At 38.4% G+C, this 22,018-nt stretch overlaps 1 protein-coding gene across 1 annotated transcript; it reads left to right on the top strand.

Moving 5' to 3' along the window:
- The first annotated feature begins 3,279 nt into the window (after positions 1-3,279).
- On the top strand, positions 3,280-21,470 carry LOC126912732 (uncharacterized). The gene is made up of 7 exons (XM_050706384.1): positions 3,280-3,776; positions 8,756-8,946; positions 9,151-11,182; positions 11,573-11,764; positions 15,203-15,393; positions 15,598-17,629; positions 18,020-21,470. Exons 1-7 carry the CDS (start codon positions 3,647-3,649, stop codon positions 18,211-18,213), a joined length of 4,962 nt encoding a protein of 1,653 aa, XP_050562341.1. The 5' UTR covers positions 3,280-3,646; the 3' UTR covers positions 18,214-21,470.
- The last annotated feature ends 548 nt before the right edge of the window (positions 21,471-22,018 follow it).

The raw sequence follows: 22,018 nt of genomic DNA, 5'->3' as shown, positions 1-22,018 counted from the left end.
CTGATCGTTTTATATAACTTTTGTACAAGCAACGAGGTGTGGAACATAAAGATATACATGTAGATACCATTCATCCAGCTCATACATCAACATGCAGGAGCGATAGCTAGATGTTTAGAATATGGAATGTACTATCAGAGCCGGTATCTGTCGATATCCTTCGTCCGCGAGTGCTGGCTCCCACGTCCCGCCGCCAGATTAGAGAGAGTTGCTGCGATAACCTCGGGCCGCTCGGTGAGCTGATTACACTGTTTTTATTCCGCACCGGTTTGTTTATCGCCACACAAAACTGTTCGCTGATAGTTTTAAAGGGATATAATGCTATTACAGATAACATTTGATGGATGGCACTTTGTTACACCAGCAGTGGGACGCGCCGTGGATTTCAAACATTCTATTTTCATTTATTCGTCGATAAATTAGATTTTTCAGGACAAAGCTTGCTTTCCCAATCATGTAATCTAGCAACGCCTAGAATTCCATTCCATTCCGTAGAATGGCTGTATGTGTACAATCAGTGCACTACTTTATATACCTACACTATATAAAGAAACTGAAACCACAATTCTCGCATAAAAACTAAGAACAGAACTCCCGCAGCATCCGAAAGTTCGTTAAATTGAACAATAGCGGAACTAATAATAGGTGAGCACGTATGCGGGCATCGGGAGCATGTCGCGAGCTCCGCGTACCGGCGCCGCGCCGCGTCATAGAGGCCAGATATGGCGGGCAGTCTGGCAGGCTGGCTGCAGCCCCAGCAGGCCGTGGCTGCAACCATCACCTCCTTCTAGCTACAGGCATGGACCAAACAAAACATAAAATGACATGCCTATATCGTGATAAGATCCTGCTACACCAATATTCCAAAATAGTTTGTTATACCCAATATTGAGAGATGCGACTGATTAGTAATTACACAAACTACCGACTCACGCATATAAAACACAGGCAGCCTGCGCGGTCATTCAACGTTTATATTCACGACGTAAATGAATGGGCGTGTAAACAAATGACATTTGTTTGTCAGCGACAATAAAGAGCTGTCACTGTTCTCTTGTGGCTGTAAAACGATAAAGTTACCTGTGCAGGCGACACCGATGGCGGCCAGATGTGGCGCGCCGGCTCCCACGGCGCGAGGTGTGTCTGCACAATACACGATATATATTATCTGTGGCTGCACTCTGCACAATAGCACCTCGCATCCTTGTGAATTTGTTTACATTGTATCACTTACGTCACCACTTAATATATATAATATTTTATTAATTATCGTAATTCGGTCGCCCTTTGACGACTAGGTATTGCAGTGAAACAAACACTGTTACAGATGTTACATCACTAAAGAGCTTAGATAAAACTTGCACTATTAAAAACTAACTTACTTACCTACTAATAAAAATGATTTGTGATATAAAACAAAACTTATTAATTATTACGTTCACATTATACCTACTTAAGCACGTATAAGTAAAACAATATGTCCTGCCATCCACGTAAAACTAGAGCAAGAACAAGCGGAGTGAGTAATGAAGACTGGACCAACACCTGGCAGTTGGCACACAGTGGACAGCGTGTCGCCGTACACAGAGAGCGCAGGAACTGATATTACTTGAATAAATTCTATGGCGAGTTTACGGCGGCCATAAAACAAGGCGAGGGACAAACCTGAAGCATTGTGGTGCGCGCGCGCACGTGACGCACACGTGTACGCACTACAAGGTGCTATTGTGTGCATTACACAACGACACACCGATGGATGCTCGCATACCTAGACCGCGTGCAAACGTGCAGGATGCGGGCAGCCCGCGCGCCGGTACACCACCTACATATTACTACATGCAGCAGCCCGGCAGCTACTGTACCCACCTACATCGCAATAGATAGACCATTAATTAAAATAAAAGTAAGATATTTTTAAATTATCACACTTACGTGAATCACTTAATATACTAATGTTGTCCCGAGGAGGACTGTCTAACGAAGAATCTCAAATACGGACCTCAGGTCAATTTTTTTAGGATTTACGAAAATTCTCGTTGCCCTTCTAACACAAAGGTCTCTAATACGTTCTGAGGCCTGTGTACCTATCTAATAATTTTCAGTTGTCTTAACTGCTGAAACACCTAATATGGGCACCACTGCCTCATCGTTCGGGGAATAAAAGGCATCATGTTGAATTAAGTACTAAGTAATACCCACAAGCAAGCACTTGTAACGCCTCTGGTGTTCGGGTGTCCATTGGCAACGGCGATTGTTTACCATCAGGTGCTCCGTCTGCTCGTTTACCGGTTTATACCATAAAAAAATACAAAATTTCCTAGATATTATATGTATATATGATAGGCGATAGATTCTTAGGTATGATTTTCTGGTAACTGATAGACAAAAATTACCTACATAAAACACCTATGTCATTACTACTACCATACAAAAAAGTTATAAGTACTAACCTGACTATATCTCACTATCTTAATAGATAGGGCTACAATAAAATTTCAATTAGAATTAAATAAGTACTAAATAAATCTAGTGAAAATATCGAATATATTTAACTGAATCTTAGGTACTGACACTTAAGTTCCAGTCATTACAAAATCGTTGTAAGCTGATAATGTTCAATATTGTCATCTTTTTGCTTCGAAGTAATGGGAAATACAAGCAAACCTACCTACTACTAACGCCATCTAGCGGCCAAAAGCCAAACTAATCCTGCAATATTTAACTCAGTCGCATTTTACAAAATTTTACTCTCATTAAGAAAAGGAGGCGTTTACAAGTAACTTTAAATTATGTTAGATTATACCTAAATAAATTAAATATATAAGTATATAGATACGAATGATATTGGTGAACCTTAAATAAAGAGTTTAATTTACGCACCTTACCTTACCTATATCCCACAAAAATACGATTTACGACTACTGTTGTAATACTCAGTTAGACGAGTATATAGGTACTGAATGTATTATAATTTATTGTAAGGCCGGCGTTAGATAGAGACAGGTAGATTACCGCGAGAAGGTGGAGCGTAGAACATGTAAATAAACAACGCAAAGGTAGAGCCGCAGCCACACAGTGCTCGACCGAGACAAGCACAGACATGAAGGTGCTGCGCCAGGAGCGGCGGTGTATCGCTATTGTAGTCGTGGTGAGACACGGCTCAGCAGTCGCAGTCGCCAGTCGGCTCTACTAATTAAGTAGAGGTGGGGGGAGGACGCGGGAGGTGAGAGGGGCGCGCGGCGCGGAGCGGAGGGCGCGGGCGCGCAGGGCGGGGCGAGAGGCGGGCCGGCTTCATTCCGCCGCGCGCCGCGCCGCAACGAGCACGTCAGTCCGCGCGCGCGGGCCATGGTCGCGAGAACCGATGAGAGCATGTTCGGGTGCTATGGTGACAGCTACTCGTACCGCCTGTGGAGCCTGGCCAACGTGTGGGGCGCCTGCCGATGTGAGTAGCGCGCCGCCAGCGGCCCGCAGTACACGTGCCCCCCTCGATACTGAAACTAGGACTTTTACCGCTGACGTCAGCGGAGGCTGTGAAATCTCGGTGTAATACGACGTAGATGCGATTTCAACACCGCGAAGTGCTTAACGCGTTATTAGATAGCCCGTGGCCGCGGTCAGTGACGTGTGAGAACAGAGGTGTCGCTCGATGAAAGTGCAGAGCTCGTTAATGGGAGTTGGCGGTTGGTACGAATGCTTGGCGGCCGGTTGGCTTGCGGACATGAGGAGTAAGCAGGTCCCAACGTCTACCACCTCGGCCAGGCGGCTTGCGGCCTTAAGTAAGCTTCCTTTCTTTTTGTTTTAATTTGCATTTTTATATCCTTTCACCTATTTCGCTCATTATATTTTTATCCTTATTACTTTTACTGCCACTGAAACCTAACCATTACCACTCAACTTTTTATACTTATCATTTAAACACGCGATCAATTCGAAATTAATTTAAATTTTCTGAACCTCGATTTTTTATTGAACAAAATGTTGAACAAAGTGTAAACACTTCATGCCTTCTAACAGCAATCATTTATGAATCGTTTCCAAGTACAGGTGAAAATTATTTCACCTTTTGGGGCATTAAAAATAAAACTCGAGCACGTCTTCATCAGAAATAACCTCCGTGTTTGGTGATCTCCCCTGCTCTCCCTCGGGATATAACTCATCCACTTGAAAATCGGGAACAGGTACACACAGACTTGAAAGAAAGTTTCGTTTGTCGAGGGGAGCCCCGCTCTTCTTCATCGCCTTAACTCGTAAATGATTATGTTGTTTTAATTCATTTGCTTTTTTCTGTCTTTCATTTTTATTTTATTCTTCCTCCTTGAGTGCCGCCTGTCTGGAGTGGATAATATAATATTTGGACGTTTCATGCATTCGTTCGGCCTGCAACGTTGTATATTCTCGACGTTAGTCCGTGGAACTCGAACAAATCAATCAGAAAAACCTTTTTTGCATCGAAATCGCAAAATGTGATTGCTGATAATTTCATTTTTAAATAAACAACAGCATTTCACCGAGACCGTCGTTAAGTGAATTATGAAATATTTTGAAACAGACTTTAAAGGATGGATATTTATTTTTCTCGATCTACAAAAAAAATATCTTTATTACGAGTACATCATAAACCCTTGAGAAAAATATAAACATTATAATGCGAAAGATTACCTCGCTTTATTCTGAAATGATTATAACTATTTACAAAATAAAATAAACGGCAAATACACGCATTATCGGGTTGCTTGCCAAAATTTAGATATAAAGTATACTCCTACTTTTTGCAAGTTTTAGGTATTAATTAAAAGAACAACAATTAAAAAATGTTTTTTAAGTTTCACTATACATATTGTTTAACCAACAAAATGAGCTTTACGAGTTTCGTAGGAGATCAATTGATGACAATTAACTAACGGACTTGTGCTTAAGTACCTATGTGACTAGTTAAATACTATGAAAAGATGAAAAACAATATGTGGCCAGTCGGTATAGCTATAGAAGATATTATTGTTAGTAGGTGTAATAAAAATGAGGAAAATCTGGATGTAATTAGATTGACATCCCTGACTAAACTGATAAGTCCAGGTAGCGATACCAATACAGTTCTAGAGGTAGATTAATTGTATTATCGTTAATTACTTGTTTGTTGAAGAGAAAATGAGGGTTCTCGTAATTACTCGTATGTTGATTTGTTAATCATTTGTCAACACGTCACAGATAGCTGTCCCTGCTTCTACTTGCCACAGGAGTGTCGTGACTCATGCTTTGTGATTCAGCTGTTAGGATTTTGTTGTTTTGGCATTTCACCTCCTCAAGCACCGATGTCTGTATGTATATGTAGCCCATTACAGTTAACTACAAATATTGACAGTACCCAAACGTAAAAGATACAATTACGATCAGTAGCGATATTTCTCTTTGTTTTAGTGTTCTATTACACTCGAAAAACTCAATTACGTTACAGTCGTGCTGACTTGAAATCATTCCTGGACTTAACTTATAAAAGTTACTAATTAATTTATTTAGATTTATTCATTGTTTACTTGCAGAGTATAACAATAGAACAATGTTCAGAGTTAGTGTGGTTTATAATGACAGCCACATTCTGGTCGTTCATCTTCCCAAAGTTTCTCAAAAACAACGTAAAAAAATGTTTCACCGATTATGAAATAGACAAATAAATGAACGTTTATGATCATTTCCTGACATTATAGCATCGTCCATTATATCAGCATCGTCACGGGCGTTTGTTAAGGTTTATGTGTGGAGATAGCTACAATCATAGTTGTTTGTAAATCATTACGTACCATTAGGTAACCTAAGCACACCACTTTAAATATTATTTAGATGTTATTATGTCCTCTCTATCTATCACCCACATAATGGTACTTCTAGGTTTTTTCAGACTTTAGTGTTCAAAACAATATTTCTTTGTTCATGGTAATTTGGTGACTATCCGCGCGTAGGATGAGCAAATTGACACCGTTAGTGGAAGCGGATAAACGTGAATTAATATTTGAGAAAAGAACGTCGCGTGTCACTGGTAGCATTATTCACTACAATCTATTGGGTACTCTTATTGAAGAGTTCATTTGTTACAACTGTAAATAATAATGTAGACACTTAGCTTGCTCTATCTGTTCATGCATCTATTTCCACAAAGAACATCATGACCAATCTTTGTATAATCAAAGTAAATACTAGTTCTGCCAGCGGCTATGCACGCGTTCTTGGGGTACTTAATTACCCCATGTATTGTCCCAAACTATAACCTATCTCGATACAAAATTTCATTCAGTAGTTCTTTCTAAAAGAGTAACAAACATAGGTAAAATACATCTTCACAACTTTCGCATTTATAATATTTAAACGTTTAAAATAAACAAATAAATTGGTATTATTATATTCTTTTGAATACATGGATCGTACCGAAGAGCTACAGAAGTAAACTTCGCATGATTATGGAGACCGAAATTGAGACTGAAAGTGGCAGATTGGAAGAGTTAGAAGTTAATATGAAACCTATCAGTGTGACTGTCGCGGTGAATAGATGTAACCCTGACTGCAGTTACAATGTAGTGCTCTCACGTAGGTATGTTGGTAGAAGAAAAGGTTCAATTAGTTTCTCAGACCGCGATTACAATTGATGCAATAGGCATGGTGCCTGGTGTCGGACAGGCGGAGTTTTTTCTTCGAGTAAAGCAAACACTTGGGCGCTCCGCGTCGCGCCCCGCCGCCCGCGCCCGCCGCCCGCCGACACAGGTGCGACCAATCACCACTCCGCGCGTCTGTGTGCTACGATCAACAATCAAACTCTTATCTCTTGGACTACACCGACTAGCGACGGCGCACACGAGTGTGTGTGTGTGCGATAATTGTTATTTGTTGTAGCAGCAATAGGAAGCGCAGCGCACTGGTGTGTGTATGTAAGTTTTTTATCAGCGGTTAACGGACGCACTCTGCCCGTGCGCACAGATTACTGTACCGCCGATAATGTCGTGTGTAGGTGTACATCCGTCCTACCTAACAAACTATACGTATCAAATATTTACTGAACTCCTTACTTAAATTAATTTATTTTATCAATATAGGTAGGTACGTTTTATCACAAATTAAAAAAAAAATATTTAGGACATGCGTTTGACGTAAAAACTAGTTAACTGGACATATACTAGTACGTACCTTAACTATATGAGACAACAAAGTCATTGTTGAAAAATATTTCAATGCATGAAGCTCTACTGAACTTATCGCAAATAGACGACACGCAGCGCCATCTGTTGGCGAGTAGCGGAACCATAGAAAAAGTATTTATAGATACTGTGACGGAGAACTTAAATTCTAAATTATTATTTTGTAGGCATTGTGTAATTTTGTAAAAATCTTGTCTACTGTGACTTTTCAGTAATAAGTATTTGTTTTGTAATAGGTTTAACTACACCTAAGTAGTTTTAACATAAAAACTGCAATCTGAATGCATAGTTCTAAGTCTAGATCATTTAGATCTTTGGAAACTGTTCCTACCTATAGGTAGGTACCTAATTAACATAACTTCGTAATCATTAAAGGCGTAGACATATTATATTCAATGCAACTTTGGGAACAATTTCAGACTGCACCGTCTATTACAGAGATGGCGAACATATCGACGTGCCAATTACTTTGAGGAAATGTGTACTGAAGTCGTAGGAGTGCCATCAAATATTTTTTACTTTTTGTACTAAGTATTTACTATCGTACAGTTAGCCAGATGGAAAGCAGTCGCCGCAGTGTAACTATTTAGATACGTACAATACTAGAGACATCAGAAACGCATTGCCGGCTTATAATTAAGTTAATATAATTTAGTTTTATGTTTAGTGGTCACATTGTCCCCAAAATATAATGTTCCGTGCTATCAATGGCACGCGGGCCAATTGTTCGCCATCTCTAGTCTATTATAATAATCTTTATCGGTCTCATAAACTCACAAAAAAAACAATAGAATGGTACTAAGTAGGTGCCTACTTACCCAACAGTTACTCGGCACAGCACTCGACTAATGAGGCAAAAAGCCTATTTATGTATCGCAATAAATATATACCTATCTAATATATAGGTAGTTAAGTACATACGTTTTATGGAAACCAGATTTGTTGCCCGTTTTAGCCAACTCTCTTAAAAATTTAAAGAACCCCTAAGCTAAGGGCTAAGTCATTAGCGCCCTTAGCAATATAAGTAAGAGGTTGTTTAGGTGCGACGTCAGCTAAATATAGGCACCAGATACATACTTAGATATTTTCTAAAATTCAGTACCGGCACAGCTACCGCTACCAGATTACTGCGTGTAAAGGACACGCGGCCACTGGCCAGTGCACGGCCACGCCAATTAATACGCCGCCCCGTTGTTTTGCTCTTTATTATATTTGATTTACGAGGCGCTCGCCGACGCCGCTTTTCAAATCATTATTACGATGGGATATAGGCAGTAGGTATTTCCTCAGGTACAGCTACACATATCGAAATAACCGACTCCAAACTACATATTACTACACTCACACGGCGGAATACAACACAAGCATTGTTTCACGCCAGTTTTCTGAGAAACCATATCACTCCGTTTGAGCTGGCCCAATCATAGCGAAGCCTGGCTCTGACATACTTAACTGTGCCTAAAGGGTTCCATTAGTAGTATTTTTTTAAGATCTTAATAAAGCAATACCTAAACTCCAACATAATTCGACTAATTATTGAATCTGCCTAACATTTGCTGTTTTTTTCTTCGCAGTCCGTCCGCTGGCGGGCGGAGGGTCAGAAGGCAAGCCGTCTGAAGAAGAGGAAGAGCGAGGTGGCTCGCCCCTAGGCCCCGGCGGTCCCTTCTCGTGCAGCCAGTGCCGCGGAGCCTACCCGACGCGCGAGCAACTCGAACGCCACGAGACCCTGCACGCGCCCAACACACAGGTGGATACAATCAAATATGTCAGTGCCCATTGTATTACGAATTTAAAATATTTTAGAAAATTGATATGATAGGTACGAGAATGTTACCTACATTATGGGTCGACAAAGCTTCATATAAAACATAGGTTCGATTTTAGTTCATATTAACTTCATAACTAAAAAGGCACTAAGATTAGGTAAAAAAAAGTTTACAAAAATCTAATAATTTTAATTTGTCAACAGTCATGCAAGATCTGCCACAAGAGCTTCGCGAACGTATACAGACTACAGCGGCACATGATCAGTCACGATGAAAGCGCACTGCTACGCAAGTTCAAATGCAACGATTGTGACAAAGCTTTCAAATTTAAGCACCATCTCAAAGAACACTTACGAATACACAGTGGAGAGAAACCATTCGAATGTGCAAACTGCGGCAAGAAGTTTTCTCACTCTGGTTCCTACTCCAGCCACATGACGTCTAAGAAGTGTCTCGTTATGAATCTCAAAATGGGGCGAATCAAACCCAATAATCCTGCTTTGAACCCAGAAAGAAGTCCATCACGAAAAAGGACTAACGCTATGGTTGCCTCTCAGTTAAATAATAATATGTCACCAAATGGAAATTCCTTTCTTCCAATGCCTGCAGCCTTCTTTGCTACCATGTCCTCTCAAGAGAGTAACTTTCATCGCCCACCTTTGGGGCAGCCAGGTATTCCTTTTTATTTGCCTCCAGGCATCCCTATGAGTCCAGCTGGTGGTATAGCTCCCTATACCTTACCAGCATCCCTCAGCCAAATCTTTGAGCAGCTTGCTTCATCGCAATATCAAACAAGAAAGTTGGAAAACCCTACCAGCCCAAAACCAACAAGCCCACCTACAGCAGACCCAGAAGACCTGATCGAAGAAATAACTGAAGACGACGATAAACGATCAGAAGGGAGCGCTGAACTAGTGATGGACATTGAAGATGAAGAAGCTGTGTCAATAAAAAAGGAACAAGAGGAACGAAATGCCGATGTCAAATCCCCATCTCACAATTTTGATGCCGTCCCTTTAAATAATAACGCCGACAATTCAGGTTTTAATTCAATACTAGAATCTGTGAGCGCTTCCGTCACAAAACATTTCTTTAGAGCAAACATGGAAAAACTGTCTCCTGTTTCGGGCAACGTTTGTCCTAGTATAGAGTCCCCACCTATTTCTCAAGTCGTCGTGAAGGAGGAACCAGAAGAAGCACAAAGATGTTTAAAATGCAACCTCACTTTCTCAAGTAAAAGTGAGTTATTAGACCACGAGAAAACTCCTTGTGGAAATATGTTTAGAAAACACGAAGGTTTGGCAGCTCAAGTAGCCGAAACGGTAGCTCTTAGATTGGAAGCAGAAATACATGCTTCCATACAAAACGGAATTAGTGCAAGCGAAGACGAAGACTTTAATAGAGAGGATCGCGATGATAAAATATCAATACATGACAATGACAGGAAAATTAGAGTTCGCACAGCCTTGAGTGAAGAGCAACAGTCCGTTTTGAAGGAACATTATTCTTTAAACCCACGACCGAATCGCGAGGAATTTAAAAGAATAGCCCAACAGATCGGTTTAGACAATAGAGTGGTGCAAGTTTGGTTCCAGAACAACAGAGCTAGAGAACGACGTATGACGCAAACGATAACTGCGTCTGATCAACCACTAGACCTGTCTACGAAGAAGTCAAATCCATCAGTTACGTCAAGTCCGTCGCCATCGCCACCGTGCAGCATTTCTGTGACACATTCCGACTCGGAGGAGGCTGTAAATCTTAGCCAAAAGTCCTCGCGAAGTACAACGCCTCACCGTACCAACTATTTGAATACTTATCCACATTCCAATTGTTCTTCATCTTCATTCACCGACTTTCGGTTGTCTCCTTCACCAGGAGAAACAATGAATGGACAAAAAAGATTACTGCCCCAAAAATTACATGTGAACCCTTTAGTACCCATGGACAAACTCCTGCAATATAACGATATGGCCAATGCAAGATCTCCTATTCTAAACATGCATCTGTCCTCGGACGTCACTAGACAGGGCTCGAGTCCATCATACGAACGTCCTCCGTGGGATGAAATTCAGGCAACGAATGAGATGGATGAAGAAGCCACAGTACTTAAGAAGAGCAAACTCAAGCAAGGAGCTGAGTATAAGGAAGGCGAAGGACAATTCGTGTGTGACCAGTGCGATAAGACCTTTGTTAAGCAAAGTTCACTCGCCAGACACAAATACGAACACTCAGGTGAGTCCAACTACAACCAGTACCTACCTCCCTGCGCACCTTGTAGCTCTTTTAATAATTGCATCTAATATATAATTATGATATTTATTCGCTAATTTGGATTCTGTTTATTTTTTTAAGACTTGAGAGTTATTTGGATCAATTATAATTGATTAACATTACCTTACCTGTATGAGTACCTTACATGTAACCTATAATGTTTACCTTCTAATAAGTAATAAAATAGGTATTGTAAAAAGTTAGTAAGATTAACTTTAAAGTCATCATTCGTATTATTGAATTTCATCCGCAAACAGTATCGAAACGCGCTGGTTTAAAAATTAACAAAGTATTTATAATGTGGGTATATATTGAAAAGTGAGCTAAAACATGGATATTTTTTCTCCACAGGTCAACGACCGTACAAGTGTCTAGAATGTCCCAAAGCATTCAAACACAAACACCACCTAACTGAGCACAAACGCCTTCACACCGGGGAGAAGCCCTTCCAGTGTTGCAAGTGCTTCAAAAAGTTCTCCCACTCCGGCTCGTACAGTCAGCACATGAACCACCGGTTCGCGATCTGCAAGCCCTACAGGGACTAACACCACATCACTTGTTGAACAAAGTCTGGTATCGATTTCGTTAAATAATTTTACAAATTCTATTGCACTTGTTAAATTCTAAACAGCACTTAACGTCAAGACGAAATCAAGTTAAAATCTTTGAATTTTATTGATTGATAGCTATGATCTTAAATTTATTGATGATCGACCTCAGTTACATTATTTTTGAAACGAACGCCAAACGTCGAACGCCGAAAAAATGAAGCAATCGATACAGACCTGAATATTCGCTCAGTGCTCATAGTAACTGTAGGTCATCAATGTTCCAGTAAACACGAGACAAATCGCATAATAACCTACCTACTCGTACAAAAAGTATTCATTGCCCGGTATTTTCGTTACAAACTTAATTAAGGTCATTGCTCAACATCACAATATTTTTATACATTATATTTACTGTAGGAAAAATTATTTGAAAGTCCTAGTTACAACCAAAGTAATGCCAAATATTTAGATATAACAAGTGCCATGCTAACACGCCAAAAATATACTACGGTTAAATGATTTAAATTTTAAGTTTAACTATTTATCTAAATACAATACCAAAGGTCAGTACCTGTAGAATACTCCTATATAACTAGAACTTATTTGTTTACAGTGTGTTTAGTTAGGTCAACGATTCATGTTTAATCATCTTAACATCCACCTACATACAAAACTTAATAGGTACACACCTATTTAGGTTGATATAATCGTTCGTGGCAATGTATTAAATAAAAATATTATTTTTTATTTTGGACCAACGATACCTAGCAGCTAATGTAAAATCGTAGAAAATATCTCTTGTTTTCCTATAGATTCCATAATGTTATGTTGTTCTATTTTATCGAAATTGTTTCTATCACTTTTTAATATGGTACCTACAGTAGAAAGACATTTAAAACTGTATAAAAGTTAAAATACTATGTATTTTCCAATGTTTATCAGTACCTATATCCGAATGTAAATTAAATCAATGACTTGTACACTACACACCGACGTATAACTCGGTTGCATTTCTTAAACCATTTCAACATTTTGTGATAGAGATAAGTTCGCGCATTGTGAATTTTCTCATTATTATATGTTTATAGCCATCGTTTACTTAATTTTGACATTATAATGACCGTGTCGACTTGAAAGGTTGCCGTAAGAATAAAAAAGGAATATGTGTTGAAAGTCAAGTGAGAAATAATGAGAAAATACGCAACCTTACCCCTACTCCCTCCAATACAAAATATTGACATGGTTGGTGTCGGCTATTACACTCCTGAATAGATACTACCATGTAGATAAATTTTATAACTTGGAACCGATATTTGAGAGCGCTGTTTTATAACAATAAAATAATCCGCGTCGCGCCCCGCCGCCCGCGCCCGCCGCCCGCCGACACAGGTGCGACCAATCACCACTCCGCGCGTCTGTGTGCTACGATCAACAATCAAACTCTTATCTCTTGGACTACACCGACTAGCGACGGCGCACACGAGTGTGTGTGTGTGTGCGATAATTGTTATTTGTTGTAGCAGCAATAGGAAGCGCAGCGCACTGGTGTGTGTATGTAAGTTTTTTATCAGCGGTTAACGGACGCACTCTGCCCGTGCGCACAGATTACTGTACCGCCGATAATGTCGTGTGTAGGTGTACATCCGTCCTACCTAACAAACTATACGTATCAAATATTTACTGAACTCCTTCTTACTTAAATTAATTTATTTTATCAATATAGGTAGGTACGTTTTATCTCAAATTTATAAAATTTATTTAGGACATGCGTTTGACGTAAAAACTAGTTAACTGGACATATACTAGTACGTACCTTAACTATATGAGGCAACAAAGTCATTGTTGAAAAATATTTCATTGCATGAAGCTCTACTGAACTTATCGCAAATAGACGACACGCAGCGCCATCTGTTGGCGAGTAGCGGAACCATAGAAAAAGTATTTATAGATACTGTGACGGAGAAATTTAATTCTAAATTATTATTTTGTAGGCATTGTGTAATTTTGTAAAAATCTTGTCTACTGTGACTTTTCAGTAATAAGTATTTGTTTTGTAATAGGTTTAACTACACCTAAGTAGTTTTAACATAAAAACTCCAATCTGAATGCATAGTTCTAAGTCTAGATCATTTAGATCTTTGGAAACTGTTCCTACCTATAGGTACCTAATTAACATAACTTCGTAATCATTAAAGGCGTAGACATATTATATTCAATGCAACTTTGGGAACAATTTCAGACTGCACCGTCTATTACAGAGATGGCGAACATATCGACGTGCCAATTACTTTGAGGAAATGTGTACTGAAGTCGTAGGAGTGCCATCAAATATTTTTTACTTTTTGTACTAAGTATTTACTATCGCACAGTTAGCTAGATGGAAAGCAGTCGCCGCAGTGTACCTACTTAGATACGTACAATATTAGAGACATCAGAAACGCATTGCCGGCTTATAATTTAGTTAATATAATTTAGTTTTATGTTTAGTGGTCACTTTCGTCCCCAAAATATAATGTTCCGTGCTATCAATGGCACGCGGGCCAATTGTTCGCCATCTCTAGTCTATTATAATAATCTTTATCGGTCTCATAAACTCACAAAAAAAAAACAATAAAATGGTACTAAGTAGGTGCCTACTTACCCAACAGTTACTCGGCACAGCACTCGACTAATGAGGCAAAAAGCCTATTTATGTATCGCAATAAATATATACCTATCTAATATATAGGTAGTTAAGTACATACGTTTTATGGAAACCAGATTTGTTGCCCGTTTTAGCCAACTCTCTTAAAAATTTAAAGAACCCCTAAGCTAAGGGCTAAGTCATTAGCGCCCTTAGCAATATAAGTAAGAGGTTGTTTAGGTGCGACGTCAGCTAGATATTAAAGCATGCTTCAGAATTGGGATTACTAATATAGGCACCAGATACATACTTAGATATTTTCTAAAATTCAGTACCGGCACAGCTACCGCTACCAGATTACTGCGTGTAAAGGACACGCGGCCACTGGCCAGTGCACGGCCACGCCAATTAATACGCCGCCCCGTTGTTTTGCTCTTTATTATATTTGATTTACGAGGCGCTCGCCGACGCCGCTTTTCAAATCATTATTACGATGGGATATAGGCAGTAGGTATTTCCTCAGGTACAGCTACACATATCGAAATAACCGACTCCAAACTACATATTACTACACTCACACGGCGGAATACAACACAAGCATTGTTTCACGCCAGTTTTCTGAGAAACCATATCACTCCGTTTGAGCTGGCCCAATCATAGCGAAGCCTGGCTCTGACATACTTAACTGTGCCTAAAAGGTTCCATTAGTAGTATTTTTTTAAGATCTTAATAAAGCAATACCTAAACTCCAACATAATTCGACTAATTATTGAATCTGCCTAACATTTGCTGTTTTTTTCTTCGCAGTCCGTCCGCTGGCGGGCGGAGGGTCAGAAGGCAAGCCGTCTGAAGAAGAGGAAGAGCGAGGTGGCTCGCCCCTAGGCCCCGGCGGTCCCTTCTCGTGCAGCCAGTGCCGCGGAGCCTACCCGACGCGCGAGCAACTCGAACGCCACGAGACCCTGCACGCGCCCAACACACAGGTGGATACAATCAAATATGTCAGTGCCCATTGTATTACGAATTTAAAATATTTTAGAAAATTGATATGATAGGTACGAGAATGTTACCTACATTATGGGTCGACAAAGCTTCATATAAAACATAGGTTCGATTTTAGTTCATATTAACTTCATAACTAAAAAGGCACTAAGATTAGGTAAAAAAAAGTTTACAAAAATCTAATAATTTTAATTTGTCAACAGTCATGCAAGATCTGCCACAAGAGCTTCGCGAACGTATACAGACTACAGCGGCACATGATCAGTCACGATGAAAGCGCACTGCTACGCAAGTTCAAATGCAACGATTGTGACAAAGCTTTCAAATTTAAGCACCATCTCAAAGAACACTTACGAATACACAGTGGAGAGAAACCATTCGAATGTGCAAACTGCGGCAAGAAGTTTTCTCACTCTGGTTCCTACTCCAGCCACATGACGTCTAAGAAGTGTCTCGTTATGAATCTCAAAATGGGGCGAATCAAACCCAATAATCCTGCTTTGAACCCAGAAAGAAGTCCATCACGAAAAAGGACTAACGCTATGGTTGCCTCTCAGTTAAATAATAATATGTCACCAAATGGAAATTCCTTTCTTCCAATGCCTGCAGCCTTCTTTGCTACCATGTCCTCTCAAGAGAGTAACTTTCATCGCCCACCTTTGGGGCAGCCAGGTATTCCTTTTTATTTGCCTCCAGGCATCCCTATGAGTCCAGCTGGTGGTATAGCTCCCTATACCTTACCAGCATCCCTCAGCCAAATCTTTGAGCAGCTTGCTTCATCGCAATATCAAACAAGAAAGTTGGAAAACCCTACCAGCCCAAAACCAACAAGCCCACCTACAGCAGACCCAGAAGACCTGATCGAAGAAATAACTGAAGACGACGATAAACGATCAGAAGGGAGCGCTGAACTAGTGATGGACATTGAAGATGAAGAAGCTGTGTCAATAAAAAAGGAACAAGAGGAACGAAATGCCGATGTCAAATCCCCATCTCACAATTTTGATGCCGTCCCTTTAAATAATAACGCCGACAATTCAGGTTTTAATTCAATACTAGAATCTGTGAGCGCTTCCGTCACAAAACATTTCTTTAGAGCAAACATGGAAAAACTGTCTCCTGTTTCGGGCAACGTTTGTCCTAGTATAGAGTCCCCACCTATTTCTCAAGTCGTCGTGAAGGAGGAACCAGAAGAAGCACAAAGATGTTTAAAATGCAACCTCACTTTCTCAAGTAAAAGTGAGTTATTAGACCACGAGAAAACTCCTTGTGGAAATATGTTTAGAAAACACGAAGGTTTGGCAGCTCAAGTAGCCGAAACGGTAGCTCTTAGATTGGAAGCAGAAATACATGCTTCCATACAAAACGGAATTAGTGCAAGCGAAGACGAAGACTTTAATAGAGAGGATCGCGATGATAAAATATCAATACATGACAATGACAGGAAAATTAGAGTTCGCACAGCCTTGAGTGAAGAGCAACAGTCCGTTTTGAAGGAACATTATTCTTTAAACCCACGACCGAATCGCGAGGAATTTAAAAGAATAGCCCAACAGATCGGTTTAGACAATAGAGTGGTGCAAGTTTGGTTCCAGAACAACAGAGCTAGAGAACGACGTATGACGCAAACGATAACTGCGTCTGATCAACCACTAGACCTGTCTACGAAGAAGTCAAATCCATCAGTTACGTCAAGTCCGTCGCCATCGCCACCGTGCAGCATTTCTGTGACACATTCCGACTCGGAGGAGGCTGTAAATCTTAGCCAAAAGTCCTCGCGAAGTACAACGCCTCACCGTACCAACTATTTGAATACTTATCCACATTCCAATTGTTCTTCATCTTCATTCACCGACTTTCGGTTGTCTCCTTCACCAGGAGAAACAATGAATGGACAAAAAAGATTACTGCCCCAAAAATTACATGTGAACCCTTTAGTACCCATGGACAAACTCCTGCAATATAACGATATGGCCAATGCAAGATCTCCTATTCTAAACATGCATCTGTCCTCGGACGTCACTAGACAGGGCTCGAGTCCATCATACGAACGTCCTCCGTGGGATGAAATTCAGGCAACGAATGAGATGGATGAAGAAGCCACAGTACTTAAGAAGAGCAAACTCAAGCAAGGAGCTGAGTATAAGGAAGGCGAAGGACAATTCGTGTGTGACCAGTGCGATAAGACCTTTGTTAAGCAAAGTTCACTCGCCAGACACAAATACGAACACTCAGGTGAGTCCAACTACAACCAGTACCTACCTCCCTGCGCACCTTGTAGCTCTTTTAATAATTGCATCTAATATATAATTATGATATTTATTCGCTAATTTGGATTCTGTTTATTTTTTTAAGACTTGAGAGTTATTTGGATCAATTATAATTGATTAACATTACCTTACCTGTATGAGTACCTTACATGTAACCTATAATGTTTACCTTCTAATAAGTAATAAAATAGGTATTGTAAAAAGTTAGTAAGATTAACTTTAAAGTCATCATTCGTATTATTGAATTTCATCCGCAAACAGTATCGAAACGCGCTGGTTTAAAAATTAACAAAGTATTTATAATGTGGGTATATATTGAAAAGTGAGCTAAAACATGGATATTTTTTCTCCACAGGTCAACGACCGTACAAGTGTCTAGAATGTCCCAAAGCATTCAAACACAAACACCACCTAACTGAGCACAAACGCCTTCACACCGGGGAGAAGCCCTTCCAGTGTTGCAAGTGCTTCAAAAAGTTCTCCCACTCCGGCTCGTACAGTCAGCACATGAACCACCGGTTCGCGATCTGCAAGCCCTACAGGGACTAACACCACATCACTTGTTGAACAAAGTCTGGTATCGATTTCGTTAAATAATTTTACAAATTCTATTGCACTTGTTAAATTCTAAACAGCACTTAACGTCAAGACGAAATCAAGTTAAAATCTTTGAATTTTATTGATTGATAGCTATGATCTTAAATTTATTGATGATCGACCTCAGTTACATTATTTTTGAAACGAACGCCAAACGTCGAACGCCGAAAAAATGAAGCAATCGATACAGACCTGAATATTCGCTCAGTGCTCATAGTAACTGTAGGTCATCAATGTTCCAGTAAACACGAGACAAATCGCATAATAACCTACCTACTCGTACAAAAAGTATTCATTGCCCGGTATTTTCGTTACAAACTTAATTAAGGTCATTGCTCAACATCACAATATTTTTATACATTATATTTACTGTAGGAAAAATTATTTGAAAGTCCTAGTTACAACCAAAGTAATGCCAAATATTTAGATATAACAAGTGCCATGCTAACACGCCAAAAATATACTACGGTTAAATGATTTAAATTTTAAGTTTAACTATTTATCTAAATACAATACCAAAGGTCAGTACCTGTAGAATACTCCTATATAACTAGAACTTATTTGTTTACAGTGTGTTTAGTTAGGTCAACGATTCATGTTTAATCATCTTAACATCCACCTACATACAAAACTTAATAGGTACACACCTATTTAGGTTGATATAATCGTTCGTGGCAATGTATTAAATAAAAATATTATTTTTTATTTTGGACCAACGATACCTAGCAGCTAATGTAAAATCGTAGAAAATATCTCTTGTTTTCCTATAGATTCCATAATGTTATGTTGTTCTATTTTATCGAAATTGTTTCTATCACTTTTTAATATGGTACCTACAGTAGAAAGACATTTAAAACTGTATAAAAGTTAAAATACTATGTATTTTCCAATGTTTATCAGTACCTATATCCGAATGTAAATTAAATCAATGACTTGTACACTACACACCGACGTATAACTCGGTTGCATTTCTTAAACCATTTCAACATTTTGTGATAGAGATAAGTTCGCGCATTGTGAATTTTCTCATTATTATATGTTTATAGCCATCGTTTACTTAATTTTGACATTATAATGACCGTGTCGACTTGAAAGGTTGCCGTAAGAATAAAAAAGGAATATGTGTTGAAAGTCAAGTGAGAAATAATGAGAAAATACGCAACCTTACCCCTACTCCCTCCAATACAAAATATTGACATGGTTGGTGTCGGCTATTACACTCCTGAATAGATACTACCATGTAGATAAGTTTTATAACTTGGAACCGAAATTTGAGAGCGCTGTTTTATAACAATAAAATAATGTAAACTTACCTAGTACTAGTAGTTACATAAAGCCGAGTTGTACTAAGGTCTATAGTTAATGGTTCCATAAGCAATAGGTAGATACATAGCGTTTCCATCACATGGAAATGAAACATACCCAGTAAGCTGTGGGCTACCGAGGTACTTGACAAATGCTTTCACCTTGATGTACCCTATTAAGTGGTGTAGGTACATTCACAAAGTAATTCAAGGTAGGTATACAATAAATTGAATAACATAAACATCTAAGGATAATTTGAATAAATACAATTTTCTAAGAGATCGATTTATTCATTGTTAGCAAAACATTTTAAAATTTAATAAAACTAAGCTTCTCGTATTGTAAAACTTACGTATTAAGTGTTTAGATAGATTCAATCTTAATAATTAAGTTTTAAGCATTCCATAATACTCCTATGGGATCTCTGCTGTGTTTAAAAAACTCTTTAAATTAGTCAAAAGATTATCGTCTGTTAAGTTGTAAATAATAAAATGTACATATTAAGCTATGTGTAAATATGATCGCTTTGTTGCCTATTCTTATTCAGCGGTGGTAGGTCATTATAGATATAACTGAATTGTGCGTTGTCCACACTGCAACACAACAATGGTGACAATAACGGACAACTATTTATTGAAGGCAATAATTACAAACATTCGCATCCATAATATGTAATTGATCAAACAAAATATAACTTCTAATACCAGCTGTGGTACTTGCGAGTCTTTAGTTTCTACGAATTTGATTAGGAAATACAACTTGTTGTTGAAGTGTGATGTACTTAACTTTACGTATTTTGTTATAAGAAATCATGGTAATTATGTGAACATCAATCTGTCGCAACATAATAATATTAGAACAGAAAGTTCCTACGCAAAATACATTTAAGAGATACCTAATGATTGTTTCTATATTTTAATAAATGTAAGTACCTAGTTAAAATTATTCTTTAAAGGTTTCGATGCAACGAATTACATAAATAATTACAAGCAGTATATACATAATAGTCGGTTGTAGTCGCGTGCCGATGCTGAGCTTGAGATTCTTCAGATATACAGTATTCAAACACACCAGGGCAATATTGTCAGCTACTTTACTACTAGAGTAACCTCCCATCATTAACAAATTAAAGTTAAGCACAGTATTCAATGGATTCCCTAATTACATTGATAATAATTATAATAATGTGATTACCTGCACATGTGTATATTACCTTACATAAGTACATGCATGTTATATAATGTAAAGACACCACATATTGTTTGTATCTATCTCTTTTACTTTCTCAAAATTGACTTAAGCGATCCTGTTGGAATTATTTGATATTTTATTATATTTTTATTATAAGCTATTTCCAAATTGTGACCGGTGGGCTAGATAAACCAAAGATTAATAATATGTTAACAATAATATGATGTGGAAAACTGTAAAATATAAATATCCCATCATTTAGCTGTAGGTTTAGTTTTACTTGTGCCAAATGATAATTTTTAAGGCTTTGAATATAACTTTATATCAGAATTTTATTTTTACATGACAAGGCATGATGTACTATACAGAATTGATTACTTGTGCAATATGATATTGCAGTAAAGTATTTTCCTTTTATGATTGTATGATGATATAGTTTTAAGTGTAACAGATAGCAAATGTGAATTCCTATTGCCATATTTGTCTTTGTTGTATTTCATAATGTTGTGTGATTGGATGCTGCCTGTGTGCCAGCACAAGTTGCTGAATAATTGTTAAAATAAGTAAACTAGTTTGTTAAACTTACCTATAGATTAACATGTGTTAAAATATTGCCTATATAAATTATAGTAATTCATTTTACTTGATATTATAATGTATATTGAATTTATGAATATTAAAAATATATATATATGAAAATTCAATGCATAAAATTTCTTTTAATTAATTGATTGCACCCCCTCACATGATCCCTTATTATCTAATGATATATCACATTTGATCACCTCATGGTAATATAATCTTGGTAATTTTGTAGGGTCCGGGGTGTTACTTGCAATTCCCGGAAACTCCTTATCTGTATTCTTCATTTCTTCCATATATTCATCAATATAACGAATACGATGATAAAACAGTAATTCAGTTAGACACGCGACCTGCTCAGCAAAATTGTAATATGTTGTAGGCTCTCCTCACCCATTTGCTTGTGGGTTTAGCCAAAATTAATAGCGTATTGCCAGCTATTACTTATAGTCTACATTATAGAGTATAGACTATACTTTTTTTGCTTTCATTGGCAAATTCCAAGAAAAAAATTACTAATGAAAAGTTACTGATTTAGAGCTTGAGATTCAAAAGATTTTTATTTGCCGTATGGTCGAACTGATGTCTATCAAAATACTTCTGACACACACAGCGTTATAAATTGTTCCTTCGACAGACCACTGAGCATCACATTTTCAGGAATCAAAAAAGACTACCA

This window comes from Spodoptera frugiperda, chromosome 29, assembly GCF_023101765.2.
Source record: "Spodoptera frugiperda isolate SF20-4 chromosome 29, AGI-APGP_CSIRO_Sfru_2.0, whole genome shotgun sequence".
Classification (NCBI taxonomy): Eukaryota; Metazoa; Arthropoda; class Insecta; order Lepidoptera; family Noctuidae; genus Spodoptera; species Spodoptera frugiperda.
Note: the sequence above shows the minus strand (reverse complement) of the source record. Positions and strands in the feature narration are given on the sequence as shown.